The following is a 16537-nucleotide window of genomic DNA, read 5'->3' on the forward strand; positions in this document are numbered from 1 at the left end:
TCCACCCTAGAAGCTACCGTCAATAAAGGTGAATGTCAAATTATCAATTAGAATATTTTTAATTTTTTTCCAGCTCAGCCATTTTGGAATCAATATGCAACAGCTCCAGTCGAAACAGTGGATTAAAAGGCATTTATGTAAATAAATCAAACTTCAAAAAAATACAAAACATTCCAAACAGGCAATAAAGTAAAACCCCTTGGTACAAGTAGCCATGTTAAAAAAAATTACTACAAGTAATACAGCACCACTGCAGCAGGTTGTGGTGGCTTTGGTGCCAGACCTCCCTTTTAAAGAGACACTATCAGCTGGATTTGGCCACTGTTTAAAAAAACAAACAAAAAAAAATACATTTAAATACCATGCCTCATTTACAAAACAAATTTAAATCAGGAATCCGATTTCCATTCTATTAAGGCTGAGTTTTTAAATATATTAATTCCAGCTTACTAGCAGATTTCAAAGGTCTCTGTGCACACACACATTTTGTTTACATTTGCAGTTGCTGAAAAAAAAAAAAAAAAAGTATATTGGTGAGAAAAAACAATTGGGGAAAATGCACTCACAAGCAATAACTCTATAAACACTGTGAGTAAATGGATAACAGCCTGTTTGTGGCTACGATCAGCATATTGAGTAGCCAGCCCACTCGGAGATCTGCAGGTGAGGGTTGAACAAGAAATGTTGCAGTCGTGGTTTATGGGATATGAAGAACCCCACAGACCAGGCTCCTTATAGATTGAGTACTGGTCTGGGGGGAGCTAGCTTGCAGTTTATTAGCCGAATACAGCAGGAAAGTTAAATACAAGGAGTTTATTTTCCCATATTGTTTAGTGCATTATCGTTATGAATTGGGGTTACTTACAGCCTTCCACAGTGACAATCTCAGTACAAAATCGTATAAACATGAATCAAGGGTTGTGGTTTCATTAGAACATATTGTACGAATACATTGACATTTTCTCCTTTTTGGAGCATTGTCTGAATGCTGCATTGAAGTCATAAAGGGGATTCTTCTATTTGATCTTTTTTGTAAAGTATGAAGAATCTGCGTCCTAAAATAAAACAAAAACAACAAATCATACGCTGGCACATTGCTGCTAAAAACAAACATTTTGTGAAACATTGATTTCGAAAACCATTAAGTTCGTATTTCACTAGATTCTCCCAATCACCTCAGGTTGATGCCAATTGCTTTTACCATTGTGCACCTTTTTAGGAATTCAAAGTCATTTAAACTGTTTTGACCAATAGAGCTGCAGCTGTGTTTTCTATTTGACTTGGGTTAAAAGTTTAAATTGACTTTGATTCCTGACAATTCACACTTTAGTGCACAGGAGAACAGACAGACTTGGCTTCAATGCTTTGCTATATAGGGTTTTGGCGGACGCTGGATGTCCTTGTGAATAGCTTGAAGATGTCCAGTGTCAGTCAGGTGACTGTCTGTTAGAAACCCATTAGAGGTGGCGTTAACTTTATATAAATGCAGGTTTAACATTTTATCAGCGGTAACAAAATATTTCTTATTTAGCCATAACACTGATTTTTAAGGAGCTTGACATTTGAGTTGACCACAATGTTTCATACCAACACGTGTTCACTGCAATACTGCATTTAACTTCGTGTAAATGTGTTTATACCCAATTACATAATTATTAAACGCATATAGGACCCCAAAGTAATGTAGTGTTAATGCTCCAACTGTAACCACACCTCTTGATGTTCGTTCTAAAACTAACGTTTCTATCACTATAATCCCAGTGTTACTGCTTACTACGATCTTGTTCAAAATGTACATTTTATAACTTTTCCCTAATGAAATCGGAGTGAATTTGTTTTGCTAGTAATATCTATAAAAAGGTTGGTGGGGAAAAAAAGAAAGAAAAAAAATTTATATATACACACATACCACTCCTCGTTTGAAATTCTGTATTCTTTGCGCGCCAAGCTTTCCTGTTAACCACCATGCCCATGTTGGAGTGTACTGCCATAGGTAACATATTGCTAAAAAAGGCTGCTCTGCAATCCAGGTTTCGTACAGGTTATTCGCAATGGTAATCAGAATGAGCCGAGCACAGCGTTCAGTGGGCATTTTAGAAGACTGATCTGTCGTGGGAGCAGATTTCTGAAAAGAGAACAGCAATATGTGAGTGACAAAAAATGTAAATAGCAATACCGGAAGAGTTGTGGTCTTGCTACGTGAGTAACTCAAAGGGCACATTGAAAAAAACATTAAAAATAAATAAAATGAGAGGGAGGAAGTTCGACATCTCACAATTTCTCATTTACTTCAATACACTGATTGGATCCTTGCAAGAAGTATAAAATGACATGTCTAAAATTCGACATTATTTACACCGGCAGTCATGTTAGTGCCATAGTTGTGGTGGGTTGAGACAAGATAAATAACATTTACAATAAGTGATTTAAAGACAGTAAGTACCATATATTGACTGGTATAATGAAGATATAGATATATAATATAGATAGTACAGTCAAAAATGAAAACATGTTAAAAGGGGAACGGTCACTTCTAAGCATGTTTAATATAATATTCGCTGGTCTGCTATCTTTAACAAATAAGTGTTTGTCAGGCTTGAAAAATAAAGTTATTCACTTTGCGGTCTTTACCTGAGCGCCTGCATCTTGGGTTCCTGTCAATCACGGTTATAAGATCTGCTCTTTGCAGTCAGCACAGACAGAAGGTGAGCAACAGAGAGAGAGTTTCTCTTTCTCATCCCTCTCCAATGTAACCCATGCCTTGGCTGTGCCAGGACTGAACTGGATTTTAATTTCAGCTGCTAAATCTTTATTGTACCCTTTAAAAGATAAATCAGCATCACATGAATAAGGATTAACCCATTTGTAACGTTCTATTTAGTGTTATTACTGGGGATGTCACGGGTCACTTCAAAGTAGTTCTTATTCTGACATTAAGCAGGTTGTGGTCCGCCCACGGTGCACCATTCATGCAAAATGTCACTGGAAATTCTCGACATATTTGGCGCAATATATTCACCACAATGATGATGCAATCTTAAACCTTCAAAACCGGTACATACATCAAAAATATACTCTAGAAGTGCACCGTTTTTGTTCTATCAAGACAGACAACATTGGTTTATCGTCATTATGAATAGCGTATAGGAATATTTATTTTTCAACATTATGATTGAAATCCCTCTGTTTTTCTGTAAGTTTTAAATATGCTTGACAGCAAAGGCCTTTGCCAGCCCCGTAAACTGTCCAATCAGCCATGGACTTCATATTAAGGTAGTTTACATCCTCATAATCCGTATGAAATGTGTAAAGTGTGATCAGTGTGTCTCGCAGTGATATTATTATGGTTCGCACCCCACAAGTCACTGCTTCTCATTGCAGTGTTATACTGGAAAGATAATGAAGAATTGAACAAATGTGAGCATTTCTAGGCATTCCATGCCAAGTGTATACAATAAAACTCAGGTTTCTAGACATTTACCTCAATCTTTTCCGTATAAGCATTTTCCACTATTTTAGACTGGACAGGTCCTGGGCACACAATACTAATTGTTATATCTGGGTAAGATCCTAGTTCTACTCGCAGACTGTTGAGAAATCCCTGTATTTTCAAAAGGAAGGACAAAACGTGGATTAGGATCACGGGCAATGGGTTTACATTTTCATTGTAAAAATTTGTTCAAGCATGTCAGAGGTTAAAAAAAAAATCTAAAAAAAAACACAAATCATACAATTATTGGAGAGTAAGAAAAACAACATTTGAGCCATAAAGTAGCAAACGAAACACAGAGCGAGGAAATAAACCGGGTGTTTTTCATAAATAACAGAAGGAGCTCTGTTAAATAAGCTGAGCTCCATAATAGCCAGATTCTCCAGGCTGGGAGTCACAAAATAAATCAAATTAAAATATTCCCTTTTAACACCTGGTTACACGTGTAACCCAGAACAGTAATGTTTAAAGTCCAGATCAGGCACTGGCTGAAGATTAGCAACGTGCCAGTCACTATCTTACAGATAATTCCACGTAATCTCCTTGTCATCCTTTCAATAACCACTCCTTTATCCTACTATATACCATCCTCAACAGCAATCCACTTTATAGATTTATAAACTAAAGTGCAAACTCTTTCACTATATCACTTTACAATATCCACCAATATTACTATACAGTGTCCAAGTAAATATCAAGTGTGTAGTAGACCAAAATGGTGTGTGTGTGTGTGTGTATATATATATGACTTCCCTTTTACTTGTGGATTTAAACCCGAAGAGCTCCTCAAAACTTTATAGATTTCCCTGCCATCCACCATATATACCCACCTCCCCTGCCATCCACCATATATACCCACCTCCCCTGCCATCCACCATATATACCCACCTCCCCTGCCATCCACCATATATACCCACCTCCCCTGCCAACCACCATATATACCCACCTCCCCTGCCATCCACCATATATACCCACCTCCCCACACCTCTTTGTGTCAATAAATTTGCAACTGCTTTTCTTCTGAAGAAGTGGTGTGAACTTTTTTTGGTGTCTTCCCCTCCACCCCACCCCCAGCTGTGTCCCAGTCTAGAGTTTTAGATCTCAGGGGTGCCCAAAAGGTAGATCCCCAAATGTTGTAGAACTACAACTCCCATGATGGGAATGGCTATATCTATATGAAGAAATAAAGTAATTGGATTATTTTGTATGCTGTTGCCTGATGCCTAGTGGACTGTTCTGAGATTCGGTCTTAAAGTTCCTACAGACATGATTTAATAGTAGTTTTACCCCTATAGAATTAACAGTGGATTTGTGTCCTCATACTATTCTAGAGTCACACGCAGTGACATTTCAGATAACTCAGTATTGATCTTAGTAATAGTAAAACAATCTCAGCTTTTGGCAGAGCATCAGAAAATTAAAATCATAGTTCTAGAACAAAGCTACCAATTTCGGTGGCAAACAGCAAAGAGTCACATGAACAAGTTAGAAATCCAAATCTATAATTACCTGAAGAGCGTGCTTGCTGGCGGCGTACCCAGAAGAGAGTGGCACCCCAATAAAGCCGGTGACGCTGCTTATTGATATAACCTTTCCTTTTTTCCGTTGGACCATGTGGTGGAGAACGTGCTTGGTTAAGGAAACCGTCCCCACATAATTGACCTCTAGTAAAGCCCGATAAACATCCAGGTCGGTCTCCATACACAGTGAGCGCTGTGAGCGCCCTCCGTTATTTACCAAAACATCAATCTGAAAGAAATGTTTCATTCATTTCAATTAATAATTTAGAATAATGGAATTAACAACAAGTTATCAAATCAATTTAAATACATTAAAGGGATCCCAATCTATATCTTATTGTGGTGGTTATGGTGCAATGGGCACATTTGCTCCATTTTGTGCCAAATTGTTTGCAAGTGGTTTGACAAACATAGTGCCTCTCTCGTTACACAAAGCCTAGATTCGCTGCTGCTTTACAAAAACAGGCGATAAAAGGGATACTATAACCACCAAAAGCAGATTTTCCCCAATGAAGCAGTCTTTCTGTATAGATCATGCCCTTGCAGTCTCACTGCTCAATTCTTTGTCATTTACTAGTTAAAGCACTTTGTTTTTGTTTATGCCGCCCTAGTGACACCTCCACTGGCTGTGACGAACACAGAATGCATTTTTAAAAAAAAATGGTTTCATTTTCTGCCAGGTGTTACAGCACAGTGTGTTTACTTTCCACATTTTATCTCCTACTATGTTAATTGAAATGTAAAAGGATATTATAGATACCAAGACAACTTTATCTTAATGAAGCAGTCATGTTATATATATCATGCCCCTGCAGTCTCACAACTCAATTATCTGTCAATTAGAAGTTAAATCACTTTGTTTATCCAGCCATAGTCACACCTCCCTGCATGGGTAAGGCAGTGGCTGAGTGACAGGCAACAGAGGGTTGTAGTCAATGGAGTATATTCGAAGCATGGGCTTGTCACCAGTGGGGTATCTCAGGGATCTGTACTTGGACCCATTCTCTTTTATATTTTATTAGTGATATTGCAGAAGGTCTTGATGGTAAGGTGTGTCTTTTTGCTAATGATACTAAGATATCAGGGTAACAGAGTTGATGTTCCAAGGGGGATAAGTCAAATGGCAAATGATTTAGGTAAACTAGAAAAATGGTCAGAGTTGTGGCAACTGACATTTAATGTTGATAAGTGCAAGATAATGCATATTGGACGTAAAAACCCAAGGGCAGAGTACAGAATATTTGTCCTAACCTTAACATTTGAGGAAAGGGATTTAGGGGTAATTATTTCTGATGACTTATAGGTAGGCAGACAATGTAACAGAGCAGCAGGAAATGCTAGCAGAATGCTTGGTTGTATAGGGAGAGGTATTAGCAGTAGAAAGATGGACGTTAAAATACATTAAGGGAATCAACACAGTAAAGGAGGAGACTATATTGAAAAGAAGGATAACTACCACAACAAGAGGACATAGTCTTAAATTAGATGGGCAAAGGTTTAAAAACAATATCAGGAAGTATTACTTTACTGAGAGGGTAGTGGATGCATGGAATAGCCTTCAAGATGAAGTGGTAGAGGTAACACAGTGAAGGAGTTTAAGCATGTGTGGGATAGGGATAAGGCTATTCTTACTATAAGAGCCTCCTATGTGTGATTAAAGTTCAATATACAGAGCAGGAGATAGAAACATCTAATGCAAGTTAACATCAAATTAAAAATTAAACCATTTTGTTTTTATAAGGGTGTGTCAGTCACAGACAGGGGATCATAAGGCTGCATAAACATAAACAAAAGTGATTTAACTACTAAATAGAGCAGTGAGACTGAATGGGGCATGATCAGTTCTTTAAACTAAAGTTGTTTTAATGCCTATAGTATCTGTTTAATAACGCAGGCTCTAGCAGACTACTATCAGCGCAGAAGACAAATGCTAAATTTAAACAAACTGTGCAATAAAGAAGTTCAAACATTAAATCTCACTTTACAGGAAGTGTCTTGTGAGATTGTGTAGGTCACATGCAAAGTGGTGTGGCTAGAGCTGCATAAAAGTGGTTTAACTCCTAAATGGCATAGAATTGAATGGTTGGACTGCAGGGGCATGATCTATACACAAAAAACACTCCATTAAAGGGACACTCCAGGCACCCAGACCACGTCTGCCCATTGGAGTGGTCTGGGTGCCAACTCCCACTACTCTTAACCCTGCAAGTGTAATTATTGCAGTTTTTTATAAACTGCAATAATTACCTTGCAGGGTTAACTCCACCTCTAGTGGCACTTCCTGACTCATGGCAAAGATTTTCTTTGCTAGAGCGTCGCTGGACGTCCTCACGTTGTCTGAGGACCTCCAGTGTCGCTCAATTCCTCATAAGAAAGCATTGAAAATCTTTTTCAATGCTTTCCTATGGGGAGCGCTAATGCGCGGCATTTTCGCGCATGCGCATTAGGTCTCCTCAGCCGGTGGGCAGGATCAGTCTCGCCCACCGGCCGACAGAGTCAGAAGGAGGAGGAAGCAGCGACGAGGGACATCGTTGCTGCCTCAGGTAAGTAACTAAAGGATTGTCACCCCTTCAGCAACTGGGGGGGTGGGGGGTGGGAGGGAGAGGGAACCTGCAGTGCCAGGAAATGGATTGTTTTCCTGGCACTGGAGTTTTCTTTTAAACTAGAGTTCTTTTGATGCTTATTAATGTTGCTTTAATTCATCTGAATCTTTACAGGAGTAACAGAACTAGCTGTCATCATTGCTGTTCAGATCAGTGAAGTAAGCCTATAATAGGAGAAATCCAGCCACATTTAAAGTGGCCATGGTGCCTGGAGTCTACGGGTACAGTGTTTATATAGATTAACCGCTCTGCTGAGTTATAACTCCAGAAGCATCACTGGGGTGTCATTAGCCTACCTGGAACAAGAGTTTGTCTGCCTAATGTTAATTCTGTGCATCCACGCACATCAGGTTTATCAACAAGTGTGCAATAGCAGCACCTCCCCTCTCTTGCTGCCTATGCTACTGTCTTGGCACTGGAATGGAGGTAAGTTCTGAGGCTGTGAATACATTTGGAATTTTTTAACTATTTTTTTTACTATTTCTTCTAATGGTGCTTTATTCCATAATTTCTATTATCCCGTCTCAGACTATGCCTGTAAACTATCTCCAGAATGCCTGATTTAGATGGCATGTATTTAAATGTATATGCTTTGTACACAAAGTCTGATTTCACACTGCCAACAACAAACAGGCTGAGCGTAAGAAGAACTAAAATAAATATCATTATTAAAATTGTGGTTTTAAGTTGCCCACCCATGTACTAGACATAACATATCATTGATTGGGTATTCTACATTAAGAGACTATCATTCAAGGTCAATTGATGCCACAACATCAAGATGATCTTCTGTTGCCAACGTTTGCCACCACAATGCCACAAAGAGGGCCCATAGACTGATAACTGACAGGAGCCTCTTACTGCTATGAATCTGTCTCCAGCAATGTAAATCTAGCTCAAAAAATCAGAATTGGAAAAAGCGCTAAGAAGGCATTCAAAGGAGCAGAGGAAAAATGGGTAAAAAAAACTGCAATATCTCCATTACAACGTGCAAAAATAAAAAAATAATGCAATATGGTATATACCAACAAGTGACAATGCTGCTACACAGTCAAGTGCTGCGTCTCTAAGTGGAGCGCAAACAAAGTGAAACAATGAGCCTCTATATACACCAAAAAATTGAAGTTTACAATACAGGTGGTATACTTAAGTAGTTCTTTGTGCAGCCAATGTTCTCTTAAAAAATAAACACAAGGAACAAATGATCGTGCAATATATCAAAATAATATTGCTGGTTCAATCAAAAGCTAGAATGTATATAGTAAACATGTAACATCAAGTTTATTATACATTTGAAATACTTTAAAACCAATGTAAAATATAAAAATGTGCAGATGCTTACGAGATCGCTGGCGGTGAGTGTATGAGGGCGGGATGCTCCGCTACCCACAAGCGCTTGTATGTATCAAGTACATGGAGGTAGAACTGGAGATGGGTGGGAAAGTCAGTCCTAAATCTATCTCAGCCACACTTACTTGGTCTGAAAAGTTACCAAGTGGCTTGCTGGACCTATAACTGATGGATCTGTAGCTGATCTCACCCAAAAAAAGAGCAAACCTGAAAAATTGGACTACTGATACTCTGTCTGCATTGACAAACCTAAAAAGACATTAACCGTGTCCACTGTCATTCAGTTAATCTGGAAGAACTATGTCTGAATACAGTGTGTCTGTTTCAGATGTTGAGACCATCCATGTTGACCCATCATGTTACTTTGAGATAGCCAATGGTGAGACCTCTGCCAAAAATAAATGGCCACGGAGAAATGGAAGCATTTGCTGGGAGGAGGAGTAGTTAATCATATTATTATTTCTCACCATAGATCTAAGAAAGCAAATGTTGATGCCTTATCTAGTTTGACGAGGGCAGCCATTGCCAACATTCCTGCAAATAATCCAACTCAATGTCTGTCAACCTGAAGCCAAATCTACATTCTGATCTCTCCAGGAACTCAATTTTTCAAACTTTTGATAAAGGCTCAGCTAGAGCTGCAACGCTGCCTGTATGAGGTCAAAGTAAAAACTTCATTGAGCACTGAGTGAAGGTGAGCTGAGCCATTTTTATGTACCGGGTTTACACGACAGGGGTTAATAAACTCCTGCCAGCTGGTCCAACGTGTGCAAGGTGCTCTCAAGCTAAAACTCTACAAACAATGAAGGTCTCTCCATCAACTGCCTGGACTCATTAAACATAGCTAGAAATGTTTTGTGAAATAGTGCTTACTTGACCAAAATGCTTCAGAACGTTCTCTGTTGCTGCTTCGTGGGTGCTTGCATTGGTCAGATCAAGAGGAACAATTAGAATATCCTTATCTTCTAAGTTACTTATCTCTGGAAAAAAATAGCATATATGTAGCAGATCAGTACAAATCAATAGAATGCAGTTTATGTACAGGGGAATAGGTTCTATAGCATGTTGCTCCCTATATTAGAATGGCTGTATAACTACTACTTCCCCCGAGTAAGAGGAGAGGCCGGCTTGCTCTCTAATTGCCTACCTACCCCCAGAGTGGATGTGTACACATACATTTTCACAAAACATAACATTGTATCTGACTTTAACAAGATATCAATAAACCTGCAGTGGTTGTGGTGCCAAAAATGCCATTGTAAATCAGTATTGTCATTTGTGATGTTTTTGTAATTTTTTTACAGACACCCCCCCCCCATCCCCAATATGACATCTCCAATTCCATAGTGGCTCCCTGAAAAAAAGAAGATACAAATATAAATAGATACACTTAGCTAAAGTTATCTCTCCTTATTGTTGCGATGTTCCGCTTCATCTCAATCTTAACACTCCTGGAGGTTAGAACTACCAAGAGCCACGCCACTTACACATATGGAACTATGAAAGAAACTACAAGACATCAGGATCCTCCATAGATAATCAGGTCACTCACAATGGCTAATGGGAAATGGCAAGATGTAGTGGCAAAAGCTACTTTTAACCCCTTCACTATAAGTGGACCACCTCCAGAATCAGAGTATTTTGGGTGTCCTGAAAAGTAATGTTTAAATGTATTTTTTGTTTCAGTATGTAGCATATCATTTAAAATAAACAAAGAAAAATTTTGTCTGGACAGAAAATAAAGTAAAAAAAAAAATTGACCAGTTAACGAGGTTACAGATAGAAAAACAGATATTTAAATAAATAGCATTATTTAATATGTGACATGGTGACTGTGTGTGAGGAGTTAGTGTGAGGGTGATTAACATATTGACTGTGTATGGGGTGACTGTGACATGATGACTGTGTGTGAAGAGGAAGTGCGAGGGTATGGACATACTGACTGTGTGTGGGGTGACTGTGACATGATAACTGTGTGTGAAGAGGAAGTGCAAGGGTATAGACATACTGACTGTGTGTGGGGTGACTGTGACATGATGACTGTGTGGAGGGGGTGGCTGTGTGAGGAGTTAGTGTGTGGGATGTCTATGATATGGTGACTGTGTGTTTGTGTGTGTGTGTGATGCGATAGCCTGAGTGTGTGTGGTTGAGAAAGGACATGTAACAGGGTAATTGTGTGTGGGGAGGGAGGTTATGTTATAGGGTAAAAGAATGTGGTGGGGAGAGAAGGATGTGACAGGTCGTGTGTTTGGGCGATGGAAATGACAGGGTGACTGAGTGTGTGGAAACGGAGTGATGAGACAGGGTGAATATGTGGGGGAGGGGCGATGTGATAGGATGACAAGGTGTTTGGGAGGGTGAGAAGTGACTATGTAAAGGGGAGGAGGTTGATGTAACAGGGTGACTGTGAGCGTTTGGAGTGGGTGACATGACATGGTGACTGTCAGGCCTTAAGCCTCCCGATGTCTCCTCATGCTTCCGGGTTTGACGGAACTTAGCCACACCCCCATTGACGCGGTCTGCTATTTAATGCGACCGCACCAGCTGATAGACGCTGGATTATTGAACCGCGTACCGCGCCTAACTCAACGGCTCACATACCTCGCTGAGACGACCACATGCTACCGGACCGGACTGGAGGATTAATCAAGTCCCCAACATCTCTCATCATCATCGACTAGTGCCTGCTCTCTCTTCAACCATTCACTGAAGCAACCGCCTCTGAGGAGAACTGGGGAAATAATCTCTCTACTTCTGGAAGCTAAGTATCTTAAAGTCTCTGAGATAAGAGCTAAACAATGCTAAAGTCTTTATTTCAACTTATTAAAGTCTGCTATGAAGTTGTCCAGCAATCCTGCTACAGCTTTGCTCAAATCAAGTATTATTCAAGTTCAGCTGTACCTGTCTTGCTACAGATAGTCATATTTCTTCATACTAAAGTCTTCTATCAAATGTCCAGCAAGCCTGCTACAGCTTTCCTCAAATCAAGTATTATTCAAGTTCAGCTGTACCTGTCTTGCTACAGATAGACTTTATTTCAACTTACTAAAGTTTGCTATCAAGTTGTCCAGCAAGCCTGCTACAGCATCCCTCAAAGCAAGTACTATTTAAGTTCTGCTGCACCTGTCTTGCTACTGATAATTCCAATGTATACAATCTCTTATAATTTGAACTGTTAACAAGAATAACGGACTCTAATGAATTCTGAACCTTGTCATTGCTAAATGAAACAAACCGTTTATTATTTAAAGAAACAGTACCTGTAATTCTGGAACTGAAGTCTCAGTTCCATCTAAGTGTATTAATAAAATATCAAAGTCCTAAGAAATCTACAGTTGTGTTCCACATCATTTACTGTGAACGTGACAGTGACTGTGTGAGGGGATTGTATGTGGCAAGGCTGTATTTCCTGGTTTAGCCTCCCCACACATTGCTATTTTATTTTGTATTTTTAGCTGGTCCCCCTCCTGCTTAATTTTTTTGCAGTGAAAGGGGCTCTGATCCTTATACCCTGATGGTCCAGCAGTTTCCCCGGTGGTCCAGTGGGCAGCCTGTGGAATCTGTGCGCAGACCCCTTGAAATGACTGCTTCTTGAAGGAGCACTTCTAGAGAGCTGCTCTCAGTCAGAGGGCAGCCTGCAGAGTAAGCACGCAGGAAGATCTCTAAATCTTCCTACCGGCCCGTGCTGGGTGGGCGGACTGTGGGGGAGCTCAGCAGAGCAGGTGCTTTAAAGGTAGCACCGTGTAATCACGTGGGTACATGATTGCAGAGTATGTGTGCAGACCCTGGCAATGCCGCATAGACATGGCTAACAAAACAAAAATTTAGTAGATAATACGCATGTAATGTCATTTGTTAAGCAAGTTTTCTTTGGAGGCATATGCAATCTTGGCTTCGATAGCTGCAGATCTAGTATCTGCAGCTATTGCAAGTCCTCTCCTAATTCCCAGCACAGACTTTCTGCGGCTGTCCAATCACAGACTCCGTTAATGAGCTGTAATACAGTTTTGCAACATAGGACAAGGCGGGAGCTCTGGGTAAATGTGTTGGGGTTCATAGAAATACCCCTCTCTTAAGCTAAAATCAGAGAGGTGATTTGTTAGAGTAGGACTTATTACCCAAGAGGTCTTGCCTTGACGTGGCAGTTGAGCTTACACTTTAATAGAGTGATACTAAAACAAACCTTTAGTTATTTAAATGTGCACAGGGATTTGAGATAGTGCGCAGGTAACTCTTTAAGGACACAGTCTTCACACATTAAGCACTTTAACAAGAGGAGTTTTTTATCATTTATGCCACATTTTATAAAAAAATCAACGTTTACATTGACAAGCATGTCCCAGCTGGGTGCTACATACCTTCTGATTCTGCCTTCATAAAAACCTGAAAGGTGACAGTGAACTTTAAACGCAGTATTTCTCTTTCATTCATTAATAAAAGTATATTTCTCTTACCTAAACATTTTTGCTTCACCTTTAGCAATTCATTCTCTCGTCTTGCGGACAGGACCAGGCGTGACCCCAGTTTGGCCAATTGATATGATAACTCTTCCCCGATCCCACTGGAAGCGCCCGTCACCCAGACCACATTTCCAGACAGTTTGCTCTCTGTAAAATAAATAGACATTATAAATGAGAACATTAATCTCTAGTGCCAGATTATTGGGGTTTTAAATGGAGATTTGTGTCCCTGATGCCTTCTTCTGTAGAATTTACACTTATTGAATAAAACATTGAACATTACCTGTGTGAACCTTGACTTCATGACAAGCTCCATTTTAATTTCATATTTTAACAGATCAATCGCTATGGAGGGTCGATGCAGATTTTGCAAAGACCCCCGATGGTGACATGTCTGCTCAGAGTGCAGAATCCGCAGGGTGCAGTAAAGGGTACTTCTAATTACCAGAAGCGGTCTCTTGTGGCAGCCGCCATTTTCTTCCGGCAGACAGTCTTTAGCCCAATGAAATTGTTATGGAAGCACCTTGCCTTCAAGGCTTAAAGGGACACTATAGTCACCAAAATTACTACAGCTTAATGTCCTGTCCCTGCAGGCTTTTCAATGTAAACACTGCTGTTTCAGAGAAAAAGCAGCGTTTACATAGGTGCCATCACTCAGACGGCCACTAGAGAGGCCAACTGGAGCAGTGTGTTCAGCGTCTCCACGCTCTGTATGTAGATTCTGAACATTCCCCATAGAGAAGCATTGAATCACTGCATCTCTATGAAGAGATGATGATTTCACCACGCATGCACAATAACCTCTCAATGCGTCTTTTAAGGGAAAGAATTGGATTGGGGAGATTATCAGGTTGGTAAAATCCCCAAATCGGGGGTTGGGCACCTAAACAGCCATACCAGGACTATAGCGTCAGGAATACATGTTTAGTGTCCCTTTAAACCTTAGTCCAATGTACTATTAGCACCAGTTGATTCTATTGCCAGCTGACAGGTAAACTTTCCTGGAGTGGACAATGGCCAAGAGGAAGGAGGAAGCAGAACTGTCAGCCGCAGTGTACCAACTACAACGTTAAACAGTTGCAAAACTGTTTAGCCCCTGAATGTACGACAACACCCAGACACTATTGCCACCATAACAACTTCATTGAGATAAAAGTGGTTACTGAGTAGGAGTGTTCCTTTAAGTGTATTTTTAACACCACCAAACATCCATTTTTAATATAATATAAATTAATAGTTGTATATATTACATAATAATAGTTTTAATACAAGGGGCACATAAACAGAATATTAAAAACCCAGGGAAGTAACTGTTTCCCTTTAACCACAGTGAGAGCTACTAACAAACTGCCTGGCTGAGCAACTTAGGAGTTAGAGTCCATGACAGCTGGAAGTACCGGAGACTGCCCTCGATTTTGATGTCACTCAACATGTGGTGAAAAAGAGCAGTCACGTGAGAGACAACATTTAGACTCCACTAATACACGTGCAAGGTCAGGCAGGCTGCCACACTCCAAACTCCCATCATGCCGAGCCATGGCTAACAGGCAGAGTGCAGAACTACAACAGCAATGAAGCTTCCCCACTGTGAAACCTGGCCCAGCATTTTGAGAGTGGAAGTTTTCCAATATCTGAGGATCAGGGTTAGGTGCACTCTGTGGCTGTGTCTGACCAGAAACTAATATTGAAATCATTGTAACTGACCTGGAGAGTGTCCAAAGAGCTCAGCCCACAGCAGGGTCAGGTCTGCATCAGCCCTGAGGAACCTGATCAGCTGGAACCCAAAGTATAGAACACACAGGGCTCCCAGCAGCCCCAGCACACAGAGCAGCTCCATGGCTGCACAGGGTGACACTTTGTATCAATCTCCTCCCACCAGTTCCTTTCTAACAGCGGAAGCAGAGACTTGTGGGGCTGCTTCCTCCATGTTACTGGCAGCTCTGACACAGTGTCAAGATGGTAGCACTGCACATTGATCTATACTGTAATAATCAGAGTGTATTTACATCATCTGATTATTATTATTATATGTTTTACCTATCAATAGAAATCAGACCATTTTAACATTGTTTAAGCACTGCCATGACTATGTAGAATTCTGTATTTAGAGATGTAATGATTATCAAAATAATTAAACTGTAATTGGCTGTAATTGCTCAGGATAAGATGTACAAATTAACAAGTAGAAAAAAAACGATTTAGTCTCAGGAGATTCTGCAAAGGTTTGGGATGAATGGGGATTACAGACTCATTCCATATAGGATGATAGGAGATGGGTGAGATGATTATTACAGGGATACGACAGCCAGGGTCAAATTAATCTATTGTAGTGGTTATGGTGCCATCATATCCCTAATGCTGTCAGCTGATTATGTGTCAAAATTGATCATATTTGGACATCATTCATTGACCAGGGGTTCATCAGTTTGTGTCAAACCCCTTTCAAATTATTCTCTGCTCCTATCTTTGGATGTGGAGAAGGTCTGATAGAATACATTGGGAGTATTTAAGGGAAATTTTAATTAGATTTGGCTTTTATTATTTGCATTATACTTTTACCCCACTGCTAGAGTTTCGCCCATGGGTTTCATGTCACAAAGTTTTCCTCTTACCGATGGAACATGACACGGTTGTCCAGTGTCTCCTCTATGTTGGCGAAAGAACCCCTGGCTGAACTGATTAGTAATGATCCAATGATAGAGGGTGTTAAGATCAGTGATGTTAGTCACAAGATTGGACTTTTCGCTGATAATATCATTCTTTCTTTGAGAAATCCAAATGTCTCTCTTAATTCAGTGATGCATATGCTAAACACAAGCTTTGCCTTTTTATGGTAAACTGCCTGTCCTAGATGATCTGAGCGATTCCTTAAATTTTGAGTGGAGGGACTTACATCTTGCGTATTTGGGCATTAATCTGACCAAAAACCTGTCGAACATGCACAAATGTAATCTGGCAAAAGTTTGGCCGGATCTTAAGAGGGAGATGGATAGATGGAAAGGTATGTTAGTTTCCTGGCCAGGTAGAATATGTTCTTTAAAAATGAATATTCTCCTGAAAACTTTGTACTTTTTACGACCCATACCTCTGTCCATCCCGCTATCTTTATTTTGA

General features: G+C 40.0%; 1 protein-coding gene across 1 annotated transcript; it reads right to left on the reverse strand.

The window, feature by feature from the left end:
* Nucleotides 1–283: 283 nt before the first annotated feature.
* DHRS7 (dehydrogenase/reductase 7) lies at nucleotides 284–15298 on the reverse strand. Its single transcript, XM_063440291.1, has 7 exons — nucleotides 15128–15298; nucleotides 13418–13570; nucleotides 9837–9943; nucleotides 5000–5239; nucleotides 3482–3601; nucleotides 1910–2125; nucleotides 284–1055 (listed from the first exon to the last, which is right to left on the reverse strand). Exons 1-7 carry the CDS (start codon nucleotides 15258–15260, stop codon nucleotides 1017–1019), a joined length of 1008 nt encoding a protein of 335 aa, XP_063296361.1. The 5' UTR covers nucleotides 15261–15298; the 3' UTR covers nucleotides 284–1016.
* Between the last annotated feature and the right edge of the window lie 1239 nt (nucleotides 15299–16537).

This window comes from Pelobates fuscus, chromosome 13, assembly GCF_036172605.1.
Source record: "Pelobates fuscus isolate aPelFus1 chromosome 13, aPelFus1.pri, whole genome shotgun sequence".
Lineage (NCBI taxonomy): Eukaryota > Metazoa > Chordata > Amphibia > Anura > Pelobatidae > Pelobates > Pelobates fuscus.